The sequence below is a fragment of the Nanorana parkeri genome, unplaced genomic scaffold (assembly GCF_000935625.1).
Source record: "Nanorana parkeri isolate BGI_ZX_2015 unplaced genomic scaffold, ASM93562v1 scaffold332, whole genome shotgun sequence".
Classification (NCBI taxonomy): domain Eukaryota; kingdom Metazoa; phylum Chordata; class Amphibia; order Anura; family Dicroglossidae; genus Nanorana; species Nanorana parkeri.
Window position 1 is genome coordinate 475306 of NW_017306600.1, and position 27574 is coordinate 502879.

At 40.8% G+C, this 27574-nt stretch overlaps 1 protein-coding gene across 1 annotated transcript in view; it reads right to left on the reverse strand.

Moving 5' to 3' along the window:
- Positions 1-27574, reverse strand: part of LOC108788550 (GRB2-associated-binding protein 3-like) — a 99686-nt gene that overhangs the window by 41959 nt on the left and 30153 nt on the right. The window contains exon 2 of the mRNA XM_018558338.1: positions 4161-4464. Within this exon, the coding sequence (XP_018413840.1) occupies positions 4161-4464 (304 nt within the window). The remainder of the gene's footprint in view (positions 1-4160; positions 4465-27574) is intronic.

Sequence of the window (27574 nt, forward strand, 5' to 3'; positions counted from 1 at the left end):
ACTCAACCCATGTGTTTACTGCAAAGTTCAATGTTGGGAAACCTTTAAAAGGTAACTGTATTTTTAATTAAAATTCTAGCAGAAGACCCCCAAATTCCAGCTCAACTAAATAAATAGCATATAGACCTCAGATGTAGAGGCTACACCACAATACAGACCTCAGATGTAGAAGCTACACCACAATACAGACCTCAGATGTAGAGGCTACACCACAATATCGACGTTAGATGTAGAGGCTACATTGCAATACAGACCTCAGTTGTAGAGGCTACACTGCAATACAGACCTCAGATGTAGAGGCTACACTGCGATACAGACCTCTGATGTAGAGGCTACACTGCACTACAGACTTCAGATGTAGAGGCTACACCACAATACAGACCTCAAATGTAGAGGGTTCCCCACAATACAGACCTCAGATGCAGAGGCTACACTGCAATACAGACCTCAGATGTAGAGGCTGCACCACAATACAGACCTCAGATGTAGAGGCTACACCACAATACAGACCTCAGATGTAGAGGCTACACTGCAATACAGACCTCAGATGTAGAGGCTACATCACAATACAGACCTCAGATGTAGAGGCTGCACTGCAATACAGACCTCAGATGTAGAGGCTACACCACAATACAGACCTCAAATGCAAAGGCTACACTGCAATACAGACCTCAGATGCAAAAGCTACACTGCAATACTCATCTCAGATGTAGAGATTACACTTATGTATACTGTAGACCGGCTGTTTACAGAACTTAGATGAGTAGTCACAGCAGCAACAACCCTTATTCAACAGCTAAGTCTGAGGTTTCAATCAGACAAAGGGAGCTGTAAAACAAACTACCCCTAGTGTTCTAGGATCCTCATAATTTTTTTTTTTTAAACATCTTAAAAAACAACTACATTAAAATTCAAATTGAACATTTATAGATGCATCCCCTTGGAGCCACAGCAGACCTAGCAGACCTGCGCGGTTAGGCACACATATCTATTCACCTACAGCCTGTAGTTGTGTGGTCGGTAAACACAGGTTCTAACCCACATGGGACACAGGTCTAAGCAAAAACATGGGGTCTTTTCACTAAGCTGCCGTAGGCAGCCGAGTGAACAACCAACCCTAAGTGAAGTGAGCTGAACGCTGCTCGGCTATTCACTTCAGGCTTGTATGTGACATCGGCTTGTATATGCAGAAGGAGTTCAACTCAGCCGATCCAACATCTGGATCGTCTAAGCCGAACCTCTGGCAGGCTACTCACTGCTGTTCGGTCTATTCTCATGCTGAACAGCAGTGAGTAAATAGCCGAATGCCGCTGAGCAAAATAGTTAAAAAAGTGGAAAAAAACAATAGAAAACGATTGTGTGGAGCTAGCATTGACAGCTAGCTCCGCCCAACTGTTTTCTATTGGCCGGGCAGTTCTGCTGCCATCAAATTTAAAAAAAAAATCACCATAGGAATGCATAGCTAGATTCCTATTGGCTATTTCAATTTGCAATAGCCAATAGCAAACTAGCTATTGCACCCGCCCTCTGCTGCTGTCAATCAATAGAGGGGACCTGATTGAGAACTGCAGGTCCCCTCTACTGATTGACAGCAGCAGTGGGCGGGTGCTTTCCTTTAGAAAGTGTTTCTCTCCTGGGCGGCCGGGAGCCGCTATCTAATAGCGGGAGACTCCCGGAGCGCCAGGGAGAGTTAGGCAAAATCTATTTGCTATCCCTTGGGAACCTGCATCTCTCAGCATAATTCTACAGATGCAGTATCATGCAATAGAATGTGCTTGCTTAGATATACAGTATAACATTTTCCTGCATGCAAAGGGGTTGTGTGTGTGCAACCTGCAAAAATACACAAAACAAAAGCAACAGTGTTGCTATTTGCATTATACACAATATAATCATCTCCTCAAACAAAGAGCTTGTTATCTTATTTATGCATCAAAAACAACAGAAGTAATGCTAGGAGGACTTTCAGCCTAAACCACACATTGCTTATATGTTTCAAACATTTCCTTTTAAACTACATGTAAAGAGGCCTTATCTTTTAGCCAAAGCTTCCTAGACTGCAGCTTCTTCCATTATTTACAGCCTGATTACCCATCGTTTATGGCCACTGTTTGCTACCCTTTACCTAACCTTCCCCCTATCAGATCTGCAAGATACTCCCCTGGGTGCAAAGCAGCCTCACCGCACTCTACTTTGAGTCTGGTAATAGTATCGGTGTGCATTAATGTTATATTGCAGCAGCTGGCTGAATAAATTATGTATAAGGATTTTCTAACTAGAGAATGAAAAGAAACGTTTTTTTCCCAGCATGACCTAAAAATATGGTACATTTTTCAAGCAGGACAGAAAAAGAGCAAGGGCTTTATTGTCTGTGATATTGTTTTCAGGGCGATGTATACAAAATTAACCAAAAGCTTTATTTCTAAAATGTAACCTCTATCATTTATTTGTTTTCTGGATACAGCCCACAAATAGGATTAATCATGTCCTGATTAGGGTTGGTTCGCACCAATCCTGTTGGGCTGCCTTGGGCAGCATTACCCAAGGCAGTCCCAACACAGAGACAAGCCAAAAGCCTTGCTTTATATATGGCCTGTTCACACCAATGTGGTGCACTGGTTTGGGTTGCTATAAAAAAATTCAGGCAACATTTTATCACAGCACATTACAACACCCTGCAATGCATTGCAACACGCTGCAGCACATATAATTTACATATAGGTTACAAAAAACCTTGGAGCACTACAATTTGTTATAGCAACACATCACAGCACACTGCACAGCAGCGCACACATGTTGCACACATATGTGCTATACATTGCACTATGGTGTGGTGTGAACCATTTAAACTGCCCTCCAAACATGTATTCATTTATAAAACATTCAATGTATTTTCATGTAGAACTCACTTAGCTATTTGCATCTCTTAATATCAAAATCCTGTAATCCCCCACACAGTAGTAGTCATGCTGGGATGGAGGGACAGCAATCTCAGTCAATCAGGACATGATTCCAGTAGAAGGGACACAAAGATGGTCATCTGGGTGATTTTGTTCCTTTACTGTCAAATTAGCAGCTTGAGTGACTGAACAATTTGTATTCTTCACTGCTGTATAGAAATAGCAGGTCACAAACTTGGATGTATTGTGTGGATAAAACAGTATTTATCTCTTTGCTAGGAGTTCAGTTTGAAAGTAAATCTGTCTGTACCATAAAGGTGCCAAACAGGCCCCAGATCTATAATGGAGTCTTTGGCACCCACATTGCCCTGACTCCTATAGTGTTATAGCAAGCAATTCTTGGTAGAGCTGAGTACTGGCCTGCCATCTCCTACATATTGCTATTGGCCTATCACTAAGGTGAGCAGCATTACTGGCCAATAAGAACATGCAAGCTCAGGTCAATTTCTTAGCTGAATGCATGAGTTTGAAGAACTCTTTGTAAACCCACAGGCGTTTAGTATAAAGGCTGATTCACACCAGATGCGTTGAGGCTGTGCTGGCAGCTTGTTTCAAATGGGCAATTAACCTAGTTTCAAACTGGCTCAGTTCACAGCACCGTGTCACGGTGGTGTGCGTTGAAAACAAGTACTGCATGTAGTACTTTTTTTAGTGCAGGAGGGCTACGGAAAGGAGGCAGTTCATTTTAAAAGCTTAGTGAATTAGGTGAAGCTCTGATGACTCAATGGCATCACAAGGTGGGTGCGGGGGTTGCACCGGGTGTCACCGCACCGGGTGACACCATCAGAGGGGGTGGCACTAAAACGACTCACAGTCATTTTGGTGTCATCCCCCTGACAGATGTACAAGAGAGGACCCGGTGGCATACCTTATCCCGCCTAGTGAACACCCCCTCCTCTCTCTGCCGGCAGCCATCTTGGTTGAGTATGACTTCATTATGTGCATGCGTGATGACGTCGCACGCGTGCGTGATGACGTCCCGGTGGGTGGCACACGGCCTGTGCTGACTTCCGACATCCAATCATGTGCAGGCCAAAATAATGTTTTCATTTTCATTTTCCTTCCACATAATTGGGTATTCTTTGTAAAGTGAATTTGCAACACATTCACGGAGCTGAAAATCCCTTTGCAAAGTGAACAGCCTATTTGCCTTTAGTAAATCAACTTCAAAATGTTCCTGGAGTGAGTCTTCTTTCTTACCTGTGCCATCTTCCAGCTGTCCAAAGTTACAGATCTGGGTGATGTTGTACATCCAACTTTGCATTTCTTCCTCTGTCCGAGCCACAAGGTAGAATGCTCGAAAAGCTGTTTTTACTATGAACACAAAACTGTTCTGGAATTCCTTCTTAATCAGGTTCACACCAATGTACTTCTGTACCTCACACTCATTTAGGTCTATCACCCTGATAGGCTTCTTGGAATGGTTATTCTTGTAATATTCTAAGACATCTGGGTTCCCACTCATCCTCCCTCGTCGCAGAACAAACCAGCGCTTCCGCCATATCTGTAAAAAAGAGATAGACATATTCATTTTGACTGATAACATAAAAATACAGTATATACAAAAATGTAGCCAGCACTGTAAGCCATAACAATTTTTATATCACATATAAGTTCATACGAAAATGAAGACACAAATTTGTGGCCAGCTGCCTATATGTCCAGAGACAGTCCTGGGTGTTGGATATGAGTCCTGTTATTTGTCAACCTCACAATAACTTACACCTTTTTGAGAATGTTTAGATGTTTGCAACTAGAAATTAAAATGGAAGATTTTTCCCTACAAAATAAAACAATAATTTAGCTGCATTATATCAGAACATTAGAATGATTGCCTAAATCATTGCAAAGAGCAAGGATACAGTCAGTTAGATCAGACTTTCTCAACCAGGGTGCCCTAAGAGGCTGCTGCACCCAGGGGTGCCTTCCGGCTTCCTGAGGGGTGCCTCGACATTTTTGAACAGAGGCACTTGGACACAGGACTCTGATGTGAAAGTGGACTGAAGACTCTGATGAGAAGGGGGGAAAGAGAGATTATCTGCTGTGAAGAGGGAGTTCTGATGTGAAGTGCAGGCTTCTAATATGAAGAGGGCTCCTGATATGAAGGGGGGCTTCAGATGTGAAGAGGGGACTCTGATGTGAAAGGGTGGGACTATGATGTGAAGGGAGGCTTCTGATTTGAGAAAGGGGGACTGTGATGTGAAAGGAGGGGGCTCCTGATGTGAAGCGGGTCTGATTTTAAAGGGAGGCTCTGATATGAAGGGGGTTTCTAATGTGAAGAGGGGCCAAAAGTCTTTTTTTTAACATTTTTAGATTGGGGTTCCTCTAGATTTTGCATACTATTAAAAGATGCCGTGACTGAAAAAAGGTTGAGAATGGAGTTACATTAAGGCCTGTGTTGAATTTTTGTATGCAAATGTTACCAAATTAAAATGTTAAGCTTTGGTTAGACATAAAGACTCACTCATAGCACATAAGCCTGTCAAGTGGTTCTCTCATCCAGACACCGATTTTATGTAGCGGACTATCTTGTGTTCACTAAATTCCTAAGGCAGTCTGTGTCCTTATATTAGGAACAGTCCTAAATATCAGCTTGTGTTCCCTGGTTTGGAGCAGTGTTATCTGCACTTTGGAAACAGTGAAGGTATATACTACAGAATCATGTGACAAAAGGTTGGTGTATCCTACAATTGCTGTGAAACATCTATTGTTGTAGCAAATTATATAAAATCCCAATAACAGGCTCATTCACACCAAGTGGAACCCGTTGTCAACAAAGCTTGCAATGAAGTGCAATATGACGATATTCTACATGCTGCAATCATGTGAGCATTCACTTGTAGTTTCCCATTTATATAAGCTGATTAGAGACCTTAAAAACCTATGACAATGCATATATAATCAAACATGATACCGCATGTGTATTCAACTGCATGTGGTGTAACCAAAGGTAAGCTGGATTTTAGCTGTAGCATTTACAACTCACTGAAAGTTGCTCTTTAGGCCTACGTTCGGAGAATCTCAGCCTATCACACATTTTGATTATCCTTGTAGTGTTGTGCAAATGCTTTACACAAGAACACAGTAGAATAGTAGCACACTAATAAGCTCATCTATCACTCTGCTCTCTTCTCCTATAAGCATGTTCCATGCTGGCCCGTGAGAACTGCAAGATGCTCATACCCAGTCCAAATACGTTCACTGCTTGCATTTAAAAATCCCAATGTAATTATGTTTTAATGTATATAGTACCACATCCATTTGTGTCTTTTATATCTGCCATGGATATGTACAGGTATAATACTTTGTCATCCCTCCGTCATGCAAAGCACCTTGGAATTGATGTTTCTCCTCTACTCTACCAGTTTTGCAATGCAGTACACACACACACACACACACACACAATATGCTGTATGTAACCCAGCTTTCAGTATATTTATGTACTATGAAAGCTGATTTATAATTGGCTACTATAGGTTATTGTGCATGCACATCATGCCAAATAAATGAAAGGTGCCCCTAGTAGTCTGGCATCAAACAATGTACTGCGATAAATTACCGTACACATGGATACATAAAGGCTGAGAAGCACAAGCTATGTGCAAAGAGTTAAGCTGGCCATATAAACAGATGGAATTTTGGTCGAGTCATGTTGACTAGAACTGTTGTTGCTCATAGGGCAGCTATATATATGCACACTTGACTTCAGACTAGACGAATAGTTTCAGAAAGCTGATCTAAACCACATTCTCCTAAATTTAAATGTAGCACAAGAATGTCAGATTAACAGTTCAAGTACAACTGAAAGGTTCATTGGTCAACTGTAGTGCTAACTTGTTCCAAAGTGTAAAAAAGAAAAGACAGACCCTTTCAGCCCTACAAAACAATTAGTAAAATAGTGTTTATTAGAACAATACAATCGGGAAGCTAAGTATTTCCCAGAAATAATATGTACAAAATGAGGAAGTAGAGATTAATAAGTAACCAGATGATATAGCAAACAGACACAGAGCCCACTACTTCTCCTAAAATAAAATGCATGATAAGACAGTTATAAAAATCTACAATGTTCCTTGGAAATGAAGAAGGCAAACATGAAACAGACCCTTTCAGACAGCTGTCAATCACGCAGCTGGGTGGATCCAGACAGTATTGTCGGGATCCGTCCCGGCTGTGGCCTTCCCAGCATATCGTGGGCAATAGCAAACTGTTTAACTTACCTGATGCCCACTCACCTCAAAGGCTGCACTCTCCTCCCCCTCTGCTCCCGCTGTGGACTCTACCTCAGAGTCCTCATGTCCAATGCAAGGCCATAGATCCTGCACTGTACTTAATTATGTCAGCCATCCTATGACTGGTGGGGTGAAGGGGAGAACAGTCTGCGGGGACTAGTCTAGAAGCCAGTGGGAGATGGGACGAGGTAGACAAAACAGCTTTTTCCTGTCCCCTAGGCATACATGAGCAACTAACCCTGGCAGTGATGGGGCAGTACCACTGCAAGGGAAAACTTTTAATTTCCATGGAGTTGGGCTCTAAGCTGGCCATACACTGTTAAAATTTCCTTTATTCAAAATGGTTTGTCAGAGAATTCTTTCTTGCCATCATTGAGTCATCTATTTTAGTTCAAAAGCCTCTTTTGTGCCTAACATATGCACATTACAATATCTACAATTTTTATCAAATGAAAATAAAGTTTCACGGTTAGAATGTTATTTGTTGATAAACAAGAAACATTTTCCATCCTGTTGATCAACGATTAGAGCCCATTAACCATAAAAAATTCAAATGAATGTTCACAGAAAGAAACATTTCCAATGAAATTCTGCTGTTGTATGGCCAGCTTTACTCTCTACCCCACTTGACGATGTACAGACAGTAATACAGTACAGCAATACAGATACAAAATGAGCGTGCACAATTAGAGAGTTGGACTGAATATCATAACTCAAACAGATGTTTTTGAGGAACTTCAGGAGGAACAAATTCACCTTTTGACAAAATTAAATAAGCTTTCAGTACTAATAGCATTCATGGAAAGTGTCCAACATACATGTGTAAGCTTTGAAGCTTTTATATTAGTACAAGACTAACATTATTGCCCTCGGCTCAAGGGTCTTGTTGAAAGTGCAGCTGACGGTAGAGGAAGTGGTCAGAAGATGTGCAGGTGGCTTCTGGGATAAGATACAGCATCCTCTTCTCCTGACCCCTCAGGAAAAAGCACTCTACTCATTTAAAGGGGAAGTTACACGGCCCAACAAAAATATTTTATTAGCTCACAGCAAACTGCCAACTCAATTGTTTTATAGACTAGGCACTCTGCCGAGATTTGTGATTCTGAATATAAAGAATATTGTACGAGCTGCTGGGTGATAGCAGAGGTTCTTGCCGTATGACATAATCTTTTCTGAATAGAAGGAACAAAGATTTGCAGTAGCCAACAGCAACCACATTTCCCTCTTTCACAGTCTGAAACATTTTGAACACTTTATCAACTTTTTTGATAAATGTCCCCTTTTCTAAAAGGCAATAAGGAGCATTTATCAATTCTGTCGCATGGCAAAACAGCTGGAAACAGGTGCAGTGAGAAAGATCTCGCAACAGATTTACTACAAGGTTACAGCTGGAATAATAAAGTCCTACCTATGCTGCTACAAAGTGACACTGGGACCAAATAAAGCTTTAGGCCCCGTTCACATATAGCGACATACCTTTTGCAGCGGATCCGCACGGCCGGGATAGCGCGACTTTCGGGTGACGTTCCAGCGACGATCCAGCGACGGTAGCGCGACCTTCCCCGTCGGGCTCCATAGAAAAAAAGCAAAATCGCGCAAAATCCGCCGAAAAAAGGGTCCGGTAGAAGCGACGGCGACGAGCGACGCGCGACATGGAGTTAAGACAGCTCCATTGAATAACATTGGCCGGCGACTTCTCGCGATATCGCGCGTCAAAAATGCGCGATATCGCGGCGGAAATCGCGCGACAATTCGCTATATGTGAACGGGGCCTTACACTGACCACATTTTAATTGTGCATCTGTGTAGGGTGAAAATCTGTCTCATCTGTTGGAAAAATTCACGTGCATATGCTGATATGTACTGATTGTATTACTTGTGTAATTATGTCCTTTGAGCTGTAGATGGCGCTGTAGTGCAATGCTAGTCTCTATGCTTATGCATACTTATCTATGATATACAGGAAGTTCTATATGTATGCTGTATAATGCTGAGTTCTGATGTAACGTTCTTATAAGCAAATACAATTGAATTCAGCATTCCTCGAGATCTTAGTGCCTCATTTAAACACATAGCCAACAAGTTATAGGCCCAGGCACTAAATAGAACACTGCAAGTCAATAAGAGCTGCATCAAAGCTACTGAAAAATGGCAAGTAGTTCCGATATGAAGTTTTCTAGAAATGCTGCTAAGCAAAGATGACTTGTGGCAAGTACTGAGTAAAGACAGACCCAGTAATGGAGGAATGGGACAAGAAGAACAGGCAAGCAAAAGCAATTATAAGTCTGCTAGTGGAAGATGACCAGCTAATCCACATAAGAAAAGAAAATACAGCTAAAGGTATGTAGATTGCATTACAAAAATGTCCTAAGCGTTCAAACCTAAACAGTAAACTATATCTGCTATGTAAGCTATATAAGATATGGCTAGAAAAAGGCCAGGAAATGTGTAAACATGTGAATGCCATGCTGGAAATCATAGAACTACTACGTGCAATTGGAGAGGTAATTAAAGATAACCATTTGGTGGCATTACTGCTATGCAGCCTTCCAGAGTCATACAATGCTCTTATTAACACTTTAGAGGCCGGACCTGAGCAGGAACTAACACTAGAATATGCCAAAGGAAAATTAATTGATAAATATGACAGAAAGAAAGAAAATATGCACAATGAAGAAAACGAGAAAGCCCTTAAGGTACATGAGAGCACAAAGCAAAGCAAAGAAAGCAGAGCGTGTTTTCTCTGTAAAAAGACTGGTCACCTGAAAAAGGAATGTTCAATCTGGAAAGCTGAGCAGAGAAAGCGAGAGACACCTACAAGAGAAAGAGCTAAGGCAGCCTCAAGGGAAGCTGCAGGCACATTATGCAGTGCTACCTTTTAAGTAACTCAGGACAGTATACCAGGTGGATGGTGTATGGGGCCCTGTGATTTCTAGTTCCTCCCCTGGATCTCGCAGTTCAATTCCGAGGAAATGAATGTACATTCCAAAATAACCAATATCATCTTCAGTAATAAATCTTACTCAGAACTTTGCAAACTGTCGCACTTGGCTGCCCAGGAACACAGATGCACAGAAATGTAAACATGTCTAAGAGGCTTTGCTAAAGGAACGGCAGCCTGACTTGCAACTTATTTTGTTGCTAATTTGCTTGATAAATGTCCCCTAAAATGTATTATGTACCCTGTGGTGTGATTCTCTATATGTAAAGTGCTACATAGTTCAAGTAGTAAAAAAATATATTATACACTTAAACATGAAAGATAAATAATGAGATTTATACAAGGTTTTTTTCAGGTCACAACTTCCTACCAATGCCAAAGTGATGTCTAGATTGCCATATGCATGCCTCTTAAAGCCAGGCCCAATACTCAACATAGCCATGGCCATGGTGTTGGGGGCAGTGGCGGCTCTAGAGTTTGCGAGGCCTTAGGCAAAACTTAAACATGAGGCCCCACTTAGGCCCATAATGGAAAAAAATGCAAGCGATAAAAATGAACGGTATGAAACGTATATATTAGGACATTCTTTAAATCCTATGAACTATGAGTTCACAGTTTCTTGAATTTTGTCAGGTCAGGTGCAAGACTTTACCCAATCACAGCACAGTGCACTGTGAGAGCCATGATTGTGCAAAGTAATGATGACGGTTGTGTCATCGCTAGCTCCGCCAAATTGTTTATATTTTGTCATCTGCCAGAATGCCATTCTGCGGCGGGAGTTGTCGTGAGCAGATGGGTCAGTGGGTGTCTGGTTCTTTTTTTGTTATTTTATACTTATTTTTTATTTTCGTCAAGTCGTCCTCCTCGTGGACAACGCTGGACCCCATGATTGACCCTAGGATTAGGTCGGTGGATCAATTTTTTTTTAAAAATAAAGAACATGTCATAATCATGTCTTTTGGTTTTTTTTCAATGAAAGGATTTTTTTCAAAAGTCTGCAGAATTAAAAAAAAAATTGATTTAACCCTTTAGTAAATGGGTAGGGGTAGAAGTACCCCTTACACATTCACAAGGGGGGGTGCATCTGGGAAGCAGTGCCTCACCAGGGCTATGTGGGGGGGTCTTACCAGCCTGGGTATACCCCACAGAGCACTGGTGAGACCCCTCAGAGCTCTGGTGAGATCCCACAGAGCCCTGGTGAGACTCCACAGAGTCTCAAAACAAAACCATTGGATTCAGATATACTTTAAAAGAATAAAAAACGATCCACAGTTACTATGTCTACAAAAAAGTGCATGCATGTATACTATATATCCCTGAACACACTCCTTACTGTGAAAATGTTGATATTCACCTCATAAAATACAAATCTCTATAAAAAAAAGTAAAATAAAAAGTAAAAGTAGATTTCAACGTTAGCCTAACTGTTGCTTTTAAGTAGTACTTCCTCTTAAGAAGGGCACTGGTGTGGCCTAAGCCAGCCAAGCGTATTATCTTGTAACAACCAAGCCTGTAGCACACAATTCCACGAAACATGGCTTGTTGTTTCACTTTGGTAATACCACAAAACCCAAAAGGTCATTAACAGTCAAAATGCATATCAAACTGTCAAAGCTCACATGATGGCACACTGAGGAAAAGCACAGACAGGAAATTGGGCAAAATGATGCTGCTACTGGACTATCTAGAAGAATGCTGAAATACAAAAGAAATGTTATTATACTTGCACTGAACAAAATAACCTGCTTAGGGGCATGTGTGATGTTTTTTGCAGTTATTATTACTGTGTTTTCAAAGCTTGTACTGCCAACATCTGTTTATTGTTTTCATCAACACTAAATTATTAATAATGCTCAATAAATCAATTAAAAATGTTACAACAAATGCAACACTAAAATGCTCTGTGACTATTAGATACAGTAGTATGTTTAGCTGGTCAGATGAGGCTACACCAAACCGGTTGCATGCACAAATGAAAACCTGAATTTGCTCTATTTCGGCTAAAGGAAAACCCCACCCATAAAAAAACATATAAGATTTGCTTATACTGCCCATTCTGAAAAAGGAAAATTAGAAACGACCACAGGAAGATTGTCTTGCAACTAGTTGCACAGAAAATATTGTGTAAGTAGATGGAAGAATGCATCAAAAAGTGCAGGAGACTACTGTGTCGCGTTTGTACCCCATGGATAGGCGAGAGGAACAAGTGGGATCTGACCTTATCCTCTTGCCCCCAATTCCTTATACTGTATATCTTGTCCCCCTGTCCCCTTTCCCATCCCCCCTTTCTTTATACCTCTCTTTCCTTTTTTTCAGCTTTCACTTAATAGCTGTACCTAGCCCTTCCCTCCTACATCCCAACATCCCAGGGGCGGAATGGGCCGGGGGGCAGGGTGGCAATTGCCCCCCGGGCCTCTGTGCTGCCTTTAAAAACGGCCGCTGCCCGCGGCCGTCAGGGGGCCTGTCACTGGCCCCGCTAAAAGGATTTCACGGCCGCCGCTGCAGTGGCTCACGGCGGCCGATCGCTCCTCTAGGCTGACCTCTGGAGGCCCCCGCGGGCTGCCCTCTACAGTGCCTGATTAGATCCAGCCAGCGCGGATCGCATCGGTATGCGATCCGGGCTGGCTGGATCAATCCCCTAGCCTCTACTTTTACCTCTACTTCTACCTGAATTATTGTGCTCCCCCTGTATAAAACTGAAAAAGAGGGCAGGAGGAAAAATATGTGTACCCATGGCATATTATCTTTATCCTGTCATCATAGAGATGAATCATCTGGGATACAGTTCATGGAATTACTTCTTGCAATGTAAAAAATGTGAAATATTTGGAATGTTTGTAAAATGTTTGTATATTCCCCTTTATTCTCAATTTAAATAAATAATGAAAACATTTTAGGAGGCTAACTTCTCAGTCACTGAAGAAAATGAAGATAAAAAGCCAAGATGCCAACATAAAAAAAAGACAGCTTAAAATCAACCAAGAGCTAGTTTGACATTGATGCAATTGAGGTGAATACCACATTCTAAGAGAAATGATTATATAAGCAGACTTTATCTGGTTACATTTTGCTGGTAAAGCTATTTTATTACACTACTAGTAACACAGTTAATGCGGTACAATTATTATCAATGTCACGTAGTACATCTATTTATTGTAAAAGCGGTGGAGTCCAGATTAAATAAAGATCATAATTGAAGATTTGTCATCTTAGTAAGCTATGACAGTATATTATTAGCGCATGTGCAATTTATTAGGTATCAGTCATGCAGGTTTCAACCATTTAACCTATAAAGTGATTTAGTACATGAATCACAAGCCAAACAACATAAGACAACAATATATGGCTCTCCCACTGCCTTCCACAACTTTTCCTAAAATCAGCTACTCACAGTCCATGTCCACACACATATAGCCCCATCAGACAATTTAAAGTAAAAAGATGAAAAAAAATGAAAAATGAAATGGAAAAAAAAGCACTACTGCAAAGAAAGCAATTCATACTTGCCTGTTCCCTTCTGCTCTTTAGTTACTTCCATTAGCTGACTACTATGCCCTGTCACTGCAAGGGTTGGTGCAGAAAACTACTTAGCGCTGTAGGGGATGCCAGCATATGACGCTCCCTCTTGAGCATGCTTGGATCTCCAACACAGCGGAGTAAGATGGCACGGAGAGAAGTTTTTCCTTACATCGCAATGTATTGGCAGCCTATGCTAAATGAATGGTCTGATTTGATCATACGCATGTTAACATGTGAAATAACAGAATGCCATAGTGTAAATGGGGCCTGAGAGCATTTATCTACCCTTCAGTTACTGCTCCCCCCCCCCCCCACCTCCATAGGTCAGATTGCTGTTGTATGGGAGCAGAGGGAGTGAGTCCAGTTCTGTAAGGGTTTTCATGAGCTCAGCAGGAAAAGAAGCTTAACAAAACTTACACACGATTCTCAAGTGGTCTAACAGCAGATCAGGACAGAGCAAGATCATGGAAAGGCAATTAAAGGCTCAAAAGAGTCCCTTCAGTAAGGTGAGCCTGTTACTTTGGCAGTATACTTCAATTCCTGAAGCCATGGCACAACCCTTACTACCCATTATTATTCAAACTTGAAGAAAAGCAATGTTTGTAATCATTTCAACTTGTCCGTTGTATTGCACAAAACTTACATGATTCTCACCATGCAAACCGTATACAAAACATCAGCCAAATATACTATATGCAGGCTTTGCTCAGTTGGTAATACAACACAGGACATTGGCAACAAGAAACCATGACAAAATGTTTTTCCCATGTGCTTTCTATAATTATTACATATAGTGATGAGAAAGGGCGTTTGTGTGCGTTACTCACAGATGATATGCAGTTCTACCACTTCTGGAATTCAATAACATCATTGCAATGCACAACAATACCTTATTTACTAAACCAACAACAACACACACATGTACACCATACTATAATCTTTTTATTTCTTAGGTCAACAGCCCGGTTACTGTGATTGTTGCCCAAGCTGAGTATCTGTTGTTTCATGTTTCAGGTAACCCTTTCCTCCCTTTATTGTAAGTCACAGACAGAGCACAATGCAGGTCACAGTTGGGCTTCTCTCCACAGGTACATTTTTTTACATTCATCTCATGGCAATGTATAAAGGGGAGGGGGGTTTTATGCAGTGATTAGTCCCTGCTTGCTTGCTAGGTTAACATTTTACCTACCAAAGGATTTTTAATTCTGTGCAGTCAGTCTTCTCATTTACACATCTGCCACAATGCATAGCCAAACAAGTGACACATGTTTTACTGTTTGAGCAATAAAACATCAAACCAGAAATTGAATCAGCATCATCATCTCCGTGCAATGGCAGGAAGGTGATCCAGAAATAAGTAAAGCCAGACCAGGAAGTAGCAGAGTGATCTTTCTAGCCGTGCAATGCCTCAGTGATATGTTGAGAATTTACAGGAAGCTCACCACATCCCACCAAAAGCTTCGCCTTTAACTGACATCAGCAATGTCAGAGCACATGCATGCTAGCTGTACTGTAGTCCTCATATCAGATAACCAGTCTCAGCTTCTCTGTCTCATTTTCAAATCTTACCTGAGCAAACTGAAGAGAGATGCTGATTGGTTGCCATGGGCAACTGCTCCAGAATTTGTCTGCTCCAGTTTTGATAAATTCCCCCAATGTGGTGATATCTGCTTAAGATGAGCATCATTTAAAAAAATCCATTAACAAATACTTATATGACTGTCAGGTCAGAAAGCCTTCTTCTTTTGTTATTGATCTCCTCCAAGGTAGGGCGACACTGTAATTGCCCTGATATGTCCCCTCCACTGTGTATAAAGGAGTGCTCATGCAACTACAGTATTCCTGTTTAGGGAAGAAGCTGACCAAAACACACCATGAGACAGTTGGACTGTGCATGAGTGTGTAGTTGTTCACTGAATATTCAATGTAGTCCATGTGCAGAGCGGGAACTTTGCTTTAATTGCACAGGCAATCATTCCTAAAAATAGGTATATAACCTACATTTCTAAAATAAAGTATATCTCAGTATGTAGAATATGCCACTGAACATTTACCATTATTTCAGAAATTCCACCCTAGCTTAGACATTTGTTTTCATAAATGACATTCCACGATTACATAGCTCTCTCTGCTGTACCCACTGACAGTTCACATATTCAAGGGTGTATTAAAAGAATGAATGCTTGCCGACTGGTAGCTGACGTCTTGTACAATACCGCAGATCACTTCTGATTCCCACAGTGTTGTGTCATTAAATACTTTCAGCCTTATGGTGACAGTGAATTCTGCAACATGTGAATTACTGTCAGCAGTAAAGACAAAATCATACCACTAATTGTATGGCCAGTGATAGGAAAAAAAGAAGAAGCCCCTCTAGTACAGGGCCTCTCTTATATACTTATGACTGCTTGCCCACACTGGAGCATAATCAGAAAATAAAGGACCCACTTAAACAATATCATATCACAGGACACTTGCCTATTAGTACTGTCCCATTTTAATAGATCCAGTCCCCAAGCTGTGTTCTTTTAAGTTTCAGGTAAATAAAATATTGCACTGCTTGCATGCTTACTGCCTCCAATCAGGAGGACAGGCTAACATAGACCACAGTTCCTGTTCTTGTAATTCTTAGGGGTCTATTCACAAAGCTGCCGAGGGCAGCCGAGTGAATGACCGATCAGAAGTGAAGTGAGCCGAACACTGTTCGGCTATTCACTTCAGTCTGGTACGGCTGATTTCAGCCGTACATCGGCTGAAATCAGCCGTACATCGGCTTGCTTTGCGTGGCTTCGGATCAGCCGAACATGCTTAGCATGTTCGGCTGAATGCACAGAGACTCAGATAATACAGCAGGCTTAATAGTTAGGATCACGTGAACATTTCTCTACCTGTTTATACCTTAGCACTGCCATTACAATGCAACTGAAGACATGACCTTAGCCCACAAACTGAAAAATGTCTATTCTATATGTTGAAAAAAAATAAACTCAGGTTTAAAGGAATGCTGTCCATGTGACTTTAAACCTCAAAACGCTGTCTGTGTAGATTCCTGGTGCCCAACCTGTGGCCTGGGGGCTGCATGGGGTCTTTTGACACTTATTGTGTGGCCCTCAGGGCCCCTGCAGACAACAGCTGGTGTTTTATTTAACTAGTTGCTGAGTCATGCCAGTGAAGGAAAATATTCTTTAGACTGCCTTGTTGTAGGTCAATGGCTTATGGTTATGGTTTCTTTTTTTCTCACTATCTTACTTTCTTGTGTTAAGCCCATCACTTTTCACTTATATTTGCCCTCTTGTATAATAAATATTGCTAACAGAAATATAAAATGTGACAAAGTCATTTTAAGGGGGCCGTAGGGAACACAAATGTGGAAGCATTGTTTTGTAATGGGGCTGTAATAGCAGTGATCTATAGCAGTCTCATGTAGTGTTTCTCCATTCTACGACTGTCTCCTGAAACATGTCCCAGTCCCCAACAACTCCTATAGCATGTTCACATTCACTGACCATCTCTGTAGCATATGTGCTGTCTTTACCCATCTCTTGTATAATGTTCATAGTCTCTGACCATCTCCTGTTGCATCTTTCCAGTCTCTGACAGTTTTTTTTAGCATTACATTACCTGAATATTATGATCATCCCTTTAAACATGTCAAGGGCCTCACTGGAGGCCCCCTATATCAAGAAAGTTGACCACTATTGGTGTAGATTAAAGCCTAGGCAGAAAATTACATTTGTGTTTACAGTGTATTTGAATGCAGTATACTGTCTTAAGTCTGCCATGGCTGGTCTGTTGTAAGGCAGGCGATCATCCTATACTAAAAGATTGTAATTAGGATTATTGCAGTACTATATAATATATATATTTCTTGTGTAGCCTGCCTTCCAGCTACCAGACAAATTCACCATATGCCAAACATGAACATTGTATTTCATCATCAGTAACAAATCTAGTCAAGTAATTTCCTGACAACAAGTAAATGCTACAAAAACATCACTTTGTATCTTATCAGGAAATGAGCAACAGTAAATAGCCCTAGACATGAAGTGGGAAAACTATTTGTATAAAGCCGCTGAAGAAAAAGCTAAGATATTAAATCTTAATTTTTTAAGCAATGTGTCTGGGTCATTCGGGTGAAATAAAATATTTCTGAGGCATTCTTTAAATGTCAGACTTAGCTGGGGGGATTACTTGAACTTCCATAGACAGTGTTTTAGGGGAAGGACTGGATGTTGTTTGTCCAGGAGCACTGTAAGTCCACACACTGCAGCTTCCCATTCTGTTTAAAAGGCAGCTAAAGCGAAAACACAAACAGCCTATATAAATATAAAATGTCTATTGTTTAAAGTGAACCTTATAAAGGGAATCACAGAGGCTGCCATTCCAGACAATTCCCTCCCTGGAACAAGCATAACGATAAAGAATCCCGACACATTTGTACACTAATTAACAGGATGCATATAGCAGATCGGACTAAAAAATGAACACTGGAAACAACCAAGCAACAAGCATTTTTTTAGGAGGCAGCCCATGTCTTTCGCATGACAGAGTCACTTTAAGCTGGGTAGACCATGCACTGATCTGATCATTCTGATCCATAAAAACAATAATGTTAATATTTTCACTGTGAATATGTATTTTGTCCTACACTCTCATAAGGAAAGACTGCTTCAAGGGTAGGTTTGCTGGGCAGAATGTCAAATATCTTATGTTTTAAAAACTTCCTGCAACTTTCACAACTCTAAGAGGGGAATTTATCAAAACTGGAACAGACAGAGTCCGGAACAGTTGCCCTTGACAGCCAATCAGCTTCTATCCTTCATTTTCAAAGCTTAATTGAACAAACTGGAGATAGCTGATTGGTTGCTATGGGCAACTGCTCCAGATTCTGTCTGCTCCAGTTTTGATAAATTCCACCCTAACATGTTTATTCATAAAACTTCTGCCCAGTGTATAGCTGGGCAAATGCCATTTGCATGGTACTAGCGCTCCTAGATGGCGTTGAGGACTATTGTAAAGTCCTATACTCCTCAGCACCATCTAGGGTCGATAGTGCCATGCAAATAGCATCTGTCCAGCTATGCACTGGGCACAAGTTTTATAAATAAACCCAATCAACCTGTACATAGACATGAAGATGCTGAAGAACATTCCGATGTGCTGCTGCAGGGACAGGCTGGAAGAAGCGTCGTGCCAGCTGGCCGGCTCAGAACTTTGTGTGAGTATATATCTGTTGTTTTAGCACCTAGACACAAACAAGCACAACAAGCAGTGCAAGGGGTATCCCCACTGCAAGGGTTAATTTAACAAAATCCTGGAGTTCTTCTTTAAAGTAAGACAATACATATTTTTTTACTCTGTTATGGTTTTAGAAATTATAGTTCATTTGTTTCCTACCTGATGTTTGCACAAATCTTCTTCTTGATGCAAGATATTACTGAACAACCTCTTGCAATTTTTTCGCTCATTCTGCCATCACAGGCCAAACAAAATTCTCCTAGTTGACACTTTTGCCAATTATAATGTTTTAATATAATCTTTGCTCACACCATCGAAATGTTGCAGCGTGCTTATCAAATAAACATTACTGCTCATTTTTAGGTACCTTTTTTGTGTGTATTTTAGATTCCAGGCCTTTACAGCCCCAAGAACCAGTGGCTGGCATGACTGTACTATAAAAGCATGCCGAGAGTAGTTGCTGCAGACTTATGATCTATATAATGAAAAGAACTTTTGTTTTCAGCATGGACACTGAATATATTGAGCTGACTATGACATATGTTGAGCTGACCTTGTGACAAAACGTCCAGGCTTCCTGTCTTTGCACTTGTGTTTTAGATGCATTTTATCTTATTATGGGTGGAGGACAGGGTGTATTATGGAAGCATTAAAACTTGCTGAATACTCTTAGCAGGCAGATGATTACAATGAGTCATGTTTGCAGGCATTCTTCCTGTACGAGTCAGCCAGCTGGCTGTCCAGTTTTGACTCCTCTTCCTTGGGACCTCAATAGAAAACATAACGCCCAAAATTTGAGAGGGGTTAAGAGATCACACTATCCTCTCCCTGACTGACGTCCTTGCCTTGTATATCATCTGAAGGTGTTGCCTCTACTAATTATAATATGTGGTAATAATTGTTTTTCCTTCCTTTGCTTTAATGTAAGTTTCACATGTGTCCATGTTTTACTTTCTGTCTTAGTTCTGTAGTATAAACTAGTCCAGCAAGGTTTCTATATAGCGATATACAAGTTTTTTTAAAAATATATACATTTGTAAATAATTTTTGATTTGTATGCATTTGTCATTTTTGCAACTTTTCTGTTTTATTATATCCAGTATTATTTATAAAACAATCATTATCTTTTCAAGAAAGTAGACACATGATTGAAATGAAGGGGAGAGGTAACACATTGCTAGAGCAGTAGCATACTGCATACATACCTTCAGATGTCAGAGCTACTGTAAGATTCTTCTCAAGCAATACCACACATTCGGAGAACTCAGTAGAGTGGCATTAATATTAAAGATTATTTAGTTGCATGTGAACTTTTAAATGTCCCCTACAGACATAGCTGGTTTAAAGTAGATCATGAGATACTGCAAAATGAATTTGTATACAAGAGTGGCCCCATGTTTTCCTGCTTCTCAAGTCTCTGTATTAGTCATTTGATATGATGGGAAGGCTTACTGACCAAAAGGGAGGCGGTTGGGAAAAGGCTAAACTTTTCAGGAAAATTCAAGATATGCAAATATAAATCCAGCTAAATATATCTGTGGATCTTCTGGTTGTTTTTACATGCTATCTGCTCTGCTTATGCATTTTTAATTATATATTTACTTTTCATTGTGCAGGTTTGTGATGCATTTACTTTAGGCTCCTCTATGTGCAGCTCCTCTATGTCTCTATGTCTCTATGTCTATGCAGCTCCTCTATTTAGGCTCCTCTATGTCCTCTCTTCTGGACTCTTACTGGGGTGAGTCAGGGTACCGTGATAAGGTCTCAGAGCTGCTAGCAGTGCAAATGATAAGCACAAACCCAAAAAGCCATAGTCAGGTATTTACTGCCAAGACTACTGTATATGTAATTGTGCTTGGAGAAACAAAAGTGATAATAAGAACTCATAAGTTAGTACACTAATATTTAATGATTTTTACATTTTAGGTATAGAAGTACATTAAAGAAGAAGTCCACTTAAAATTATTCATGTAGTTTTGAATAGGGGTTAGGTGGTTCTTGATATTATACTTATTTTTTGAGCAAACTACAAAGATCTTCTTGAAGTTGCTAAGATTATGTTCATTTGCATCATCATAAGCTAAATAAATACCAATCACTGGGTTTTACAAATGATAAAGTTGGGCTTTAACTTATTTTGCCTATAGATATATGTGCCCCATAATGCCTGTAGACGTAAACGCCTAGGAAAATGTTGACTCTTACTCTTATGAACCCTAGTAATGTCCTTACCCAGCTTGTTATCATTCAGACTCTGCCTACCTTTAGAATAGGGCACACCTGCCTGGCATCTGAAATTGTGGATTGTAGCAGGGATATTTTAGACTATAGGTAAGTTAGCATGTTTATCCTAACCAGAAGGTAACTGACTAGGCTTCTCGTTTGAAACAGTGATGAAATATAAGTTGTTACATTAATCACATGGGAACAAAATGAAAGCAGCAAACACTACACTTTTCAGTCCATTCAGTTCATCAGCTTTCTGTTGCAAACATATGAAGCGATAGACCGGGTAAAGCTATGCCAATTATTTCTGACCAAACTGGCAACAAAATATGATCTGCTTGCCAAAGGGAGAATTTGCCTTGCAGGTTGAACACATTTTGAAGATCTTTTCTTTCCCAATTCAGCAGTAGCAAGTGTGATAATTTCAAGGTTGCTAATAGAAACAACTAGAGGAGGGAGGGGTAGCACAGGGCAGCGAAGCAGATGACGTGTAGGTGTGACAATCTGTTATAGTCAGTCTTTTGTGTTACAGAGACTAGCTTGTCAAAGCTGTTACAATTTCAGTAGGATTAAACTATTCCACACAGGAAAAAAAGCAGAGAAATGGTTACATTCTGTAGACTGTATGCTGAGTGTAAAGAAGCCTCTTGGCCTGGGCCATCCCAAACACACTAACAATACATACATTAGCAATACATTGCAGCCTCTATTCAAAAAACTGTGCTGTGTTATGGGAGCCTTAGAATTATAGTATATTTCTGGTAAATATTTCTAAAGCTGGAGAATAATTTTCATTTCATTTTTGATCAAATGTCCAAGATCTGCTCCTGCATTGCTTGGTTATTGTACAGCCTTCCTTCACAGTAATGCAGGTTGTTTAACTTCACCTGTTTGTTGTTTCTTCTGACTATCATTTGACTCTTCTTACTGAACATAATCCTTCTGACATCAGTTGACCTGTTATTCCTGATCTTACCGTAACTGCCTCTGACCTTTGGATTGTTTTCTAGCAAGTCTCAAAAGATGCCTAGACTGCCCAGTGTTTCTTAACCCATAGATTTCCAGCAGACAACAATCCTAAAGAAAGTGCTGAGTAAGACATTTCTATCAATATCATTTTTTGTATAGTACAAGCAATCAGAACAGGAGACTGGGATCGGTAGGAATTTTTTAATTTACATTTCTGTAACCTGTTGCTATCCACTAATGTCCACACGGAGGATAAAGTGTCGATCAGATACAATAACAGATCAGATTGGATTTAATCACATTGTTCAGATCAATAATAAAAAAGGTCTAAATGACCAGATTTCAGTATATATAGCTATACAACGTAACCAACTGCTAACTCTACCCCAGGGGCCACTGCATTAACCTTAAAACGTTTCTGTGTTTTAATGAACGATAATCCCTTAATACAAACAGTTTGTTTTTCTGAAATCTTATGTAACTCAAATCCTGAAATAGACAGCCATTATGTAGGACAGAAAAATATTTATTCCTTCTCAGTTCAAAAACTGTTACTACACGTCTATTGGTTGCTTTGCTCTATGGCTATCAGTCGGTAGTCCAGTTAGGAGCAGTTCAGGAAGAGCTTATAGTATGCTGAGACAGCAGGAGCTTGTTCTATTGAATATAAGTGGATTTCCATGCACTGGCCAGTTTCCAAATAGCTGATGTTAGCATGATGCTTATATCCCTGTTCTCTCTACTCTTGCCATGATGTACAACCACACCCATGATCCATTCCAATGTTAAACACCCTGCGTTTCCCATGGTGTGGTTATTAAGCCTGAAAACAACATTTCAAATTTCATTGTATTCAAATTTTAAAACTAACCCTACTAAAAGTTGTATTATTGAGATAAATATTCTTTATGCAGCAATAGTTTTTGCAATGGTTACAGGGCTCCTATTGCCTACATACATACAGCGGTATGCGATCGCTCAGTTCTCAATCTTTAGAGTCAACGTGTGACAGCTGCAGTGTCACAGTGTCACACATCGGCTCTAATTATGGGGATGAGCGCATTTCACTCTCCCCATAATTCTCCTTTAAGTTTTTTATATTCTTCAGAACATTCAACCAGAAGAGTAAATAACCTAAGAACATTCAGTTTTATCCCATGCTCACAAAAGCTGGTTAACTGACACAAAACGAATGTACATGCAGTTTTGCAAATAGCGAACAGCTATGCACATTTTTTTATAAAGAGGCAAATATGTGTCTTATGCTCTACAGTGCACACTGAGTGCGCACTCAGCATGCCTCAGTGGTGGGCTGAATTAACCCCTGTACGCGTGCATGGAAGTTAAGCTGGCCATACACTTTAATATTTTCTTCTTCAACCTGCGGGCTAAATGCAGAAAATATTACAGATTTCTCCATCAATGCTTACGAGGAATCTCCCGCTGTCAGAATACCCGAACAGAGCCGGAAACGGATGCATTCGCAGCCAGCTTTGCAGCACCCCCGGCCAAACTATCAAGATGTCTGGAGAAGGCTAGAAGACAAGGCAAAGGTGTTGGTGCCGGCAATGGAGCTCATGTACATTGTGCTGGAGGGCATTTAAGTTCTGCTTTACATAAGGCACATTATGATTGGTCGTAATGTGTTATTGCACTCAATGCTTTGCTCTCTGCACAATTTACAGAATAAGCCCATCATTTTTTTTTTTATACAGAAGAGTTTCTCTTTTTTTTTCAATTAGCTAAATGTTCTGTGAGGAGTTTTATATGCAAACAGTGCTTAGCTCTTGTTTAAAGGAGAACTATGGGGTCAGAGTTTTTCCCCATAGTTCTCCTTAGGGTAACGGGAGGACACAAACTAGCGTCCTCCCATTACCCTAAGCTCAGTATACCGCGAGCTACTGAGACGCCGCAGATCCGCCCATCGACGTCGAGATCCGCCCAGCTGCGTGAGTGACAGCTGGCTCTGCCTATCTAGAGGCAGAGCCAGCTGTACCCGCCCCCTCCCCCGTCAGTTCCGCCAGTCAGCGCTGGCAGATCGGAGCGGGGAGAGGGGAATCCAGCCCCTCCCCCTGTCACGGCAGAGAGCCGTGACAGGATCGAGAGGTGAGCGAACCTGGGATGTGTTCGTTCCCCTCCCGATCTACTGAGCCGGCTAGAACTATGAGGTGAGTGGAAATCACTCATCTCATAGTTCTCCTTTAAATAATTTGTATCTGATGACATTAAAAGGAGCTTGAATGAGCTGTGTAAAAAAGCAATAACTGAATAGAACAAACACACAAGCAGAAAATCAGTGATCTTGATCAGACTGGTACAAAAAGAAACCACTGATCTTGCTTTCTTAGAAATAACAAAAAAAAAAAACCTTGTTTACTAAGAATATGAAGTGGCCTCCTAGGGAAGACTGATAACCACCAATAGCAGATAGCTTGTGCTGAACCTTCCGTTCAATTTGAAACCAGCTGTAGCAGGCAGCTTTATACCCTTACATGTAAAATTGTAAAGAGTAAAACCCTTTAAAGGTGCAAGACTACTGAGTAAAACTTTAAAGGGGTTTTCCACTTTTAGAAAACTGTCCCACAAATAATCCCAGATCAACATGATTAAGGCAGTGGAGGGAGAAGCTTAAAGTGTATCTAAACCACCAAAAAAAAAGTAAAATAGTGATGACCAGTCTTCGAATGTGGTGCCTGCATTCATTTTCTTTTTATTCCCAGGCTAATGTTAGCAAGTACAGAAAATACTGCTGATCTTGCCAAAAATGCAATTGTCTTGTCATGTCTTGTGAGCTGAAAGGAAATCCCATAAATCCACATGTAGTGGAGATGAAAAAAGGCAAACATGTTTATAGTCTAGCCTGGGTCACAGCTATGGTCCCTTCCATAGATATGCTGAAGAAATAAGTGTAAACACCCGTGGACAGGAACTGTGTTAATCACAGTATCACAAGGTATAAATATAGGGTAAAAAACCCTAAAAAAAAGAAAACTAATGCAGCCACTACATCTAAGGACTGGTAAGCTACAATATATAGAATGTGAGTTTTTGGGTTTGGATATACTTTGGTTGAAAATTTTAATATATTTTTTTTTCAGTCATGGGAGGCCAGAAATTATTGAAGGAGGATATGCCCTTGACACCCCATTCACAATTCTTGCCGCGAAATCGTGCATATTTCCGTGCAATATCGCTCTATGTAGTGTGTCCAATGCATTTCAATGGAGCTGTTCACATCTCACAGCTCAATGTCGCCTGTAGCTCGTCGCTGTAGCTTGTCGCTCGTACATGACCCTTTTTTGCACGGATGTCGTGCGATTCAGGTCCAATAGACTCTATGGTTTGCGCAAAATCGTGCATTACTGGCGATATTGCGCGAATTGGTCGCGCGATATCGCGTTACATTTGCACTGCAAAATGAAAGGTAAGAATGATGTCACATCAAGATCGCTGTTGATTGGTTAGAGCCCAATGTAGCAGCGATTAAGTTAGAGCTGCAGCTAACGATTATTTTCAAAATCGATTAGTTAGCCGATTATTAAGTTCGATTAATCGGTTAATCGGATAAACTATAAAATAAACTTTAAAAAATGGCTCCATTGATAGGACTACTAGTTTGCATTGAGGTTGTAGTCCATCACAGGAGCAAGCTTGGACCGGTGGAAGTAAAAAAGAAAAAAAGATAGTGTGGTGTGCAATATAGTGAAATGGAAAGTGTAAAATTATACAGCAATGAATGCAGAATGGCACCGGCTATAGAGGACTACAAACCCCAGCAAAAGCACATTACACAGCACAATGCAGAATATCGCCAGCTATAGAGGAATACAACAAATCCCAGCAATAGTACATTATAGCTGGCGGCATTCTGCATTGCGCTGTATAATGTACTATTGCTGGGTTTTGTAGTCCTCTATACTGTGTTTCCCCTAAAATAAGACAGTGTCTTATATTTTTTTTTTCACAAAAAAAGGCACTAGGTCTTATTTTCGCGGGGTGTCTTATGTGTACCTGGCTGCAGCTGTCCGCTCGTGCGTGCGGATGGGCGTGAGGGAGGGAGCTGCGGCCACTCTCAGCTGTAATGCCGTCCAGGGAGCCAGAAGTCCCGCCCAAAAACCTCTCTATGTAGCGCGATAAAATGTGCATTGTCGCTCAATATCGCTCAAAGCCGCTTAGCAGGATATCGCGTGGAAAAACGCGCAATATCCATGTCGCTCCGTGTAAATGGGGTGTAAAGTGGACACAATGATTCAAAGCCCTGTCCAGCTGCTCACAAGGCAAGAGAGTTCAGTCCTTCCCCCTGTGTTTTATGAAGAATACTATAATTTTCCCTTTCACAGTTGCAATATCCGGACACTAAGGTTTAACCTCCCTGGCGGTAATCCCGAGTCTGGCTCGGGGTGAAAGCAGGAAAACAAATGTGTCCTTTCTCAGCTCCAGTGCTTCCCAGAGTTTTGCCCTGCAATGCTGACAGGATACCCCTGCACACAGATTCCTACCATAGAAGTGACCATACCCTGGCGAAGACATTCTTTTATGATCAGTGTCTGCTTCCCCACTGCATAATAATACATTAGCAGCGTGCATCATACGCCATACCACTGTTCTCTCCTGCACATACTGCCTGACCACTGTGATGCCCACGATTCTCCTCTCCTGAAGTCACTGCCTAAAATGATACCTCCCTAATGATCTCCCGACCACTATCATATCCTCCATACTCCTCTCCTGTACATACTGCCTGTTGTCATACTCCTCAGAAACCTTTCCTGCACATACTGCCCATTCATACCCTTCACACTCCTCCCCATGCACATACTGCCTACTGAAATAACCTCTGCACTGTGAACTTCATCCCTGCACATACTTCCCAATGCCATACCCTTTTTAATCTTCTCCAGCAGATACTGTCTGCCATCATACCCTCCACACTCCTCTTCTACACATACTGTCCCACAGTTAACCTAATACCTAGGCAAATATCAAATGGTCTCCAAATTACCAACTTTAACCAAAAAACCATTAACCATTACCATTTAACCATTACCATTAAATGGTTAACCATTTAACCATAACCATTACCATTAAACCATAACCTTTGACCATTAAATGGTTAACCATTTAACCATTAACCAAAAAAAAAAACAATGCAGACTTCGGGGCCTTCAATCAGAATGCATTGCGCCTTCTTGCTGTCAAACTGCAACATGGTCATATCGTTACTTGAACACTGACATCATGAACAAGCTGGGGTCTATGCCTTCTCTTTGCCTCAGGGCTCCTGAACATTATCTTATGCCAATCAACCCTAGGCAGCACACCAAAACAGCAAACTCAATTCAGCAAACAATATCAACTTAGTTGTATGAAAAGTCAATTTAGGACATGAGAATGCTAGCAACTATAAAAAAGTAAGCTAACAGAACAGCCATGCTAAAGACCCATTAAGATGGTAAGATGATTTTCCCATAAGTCTATTATCTGGTGAA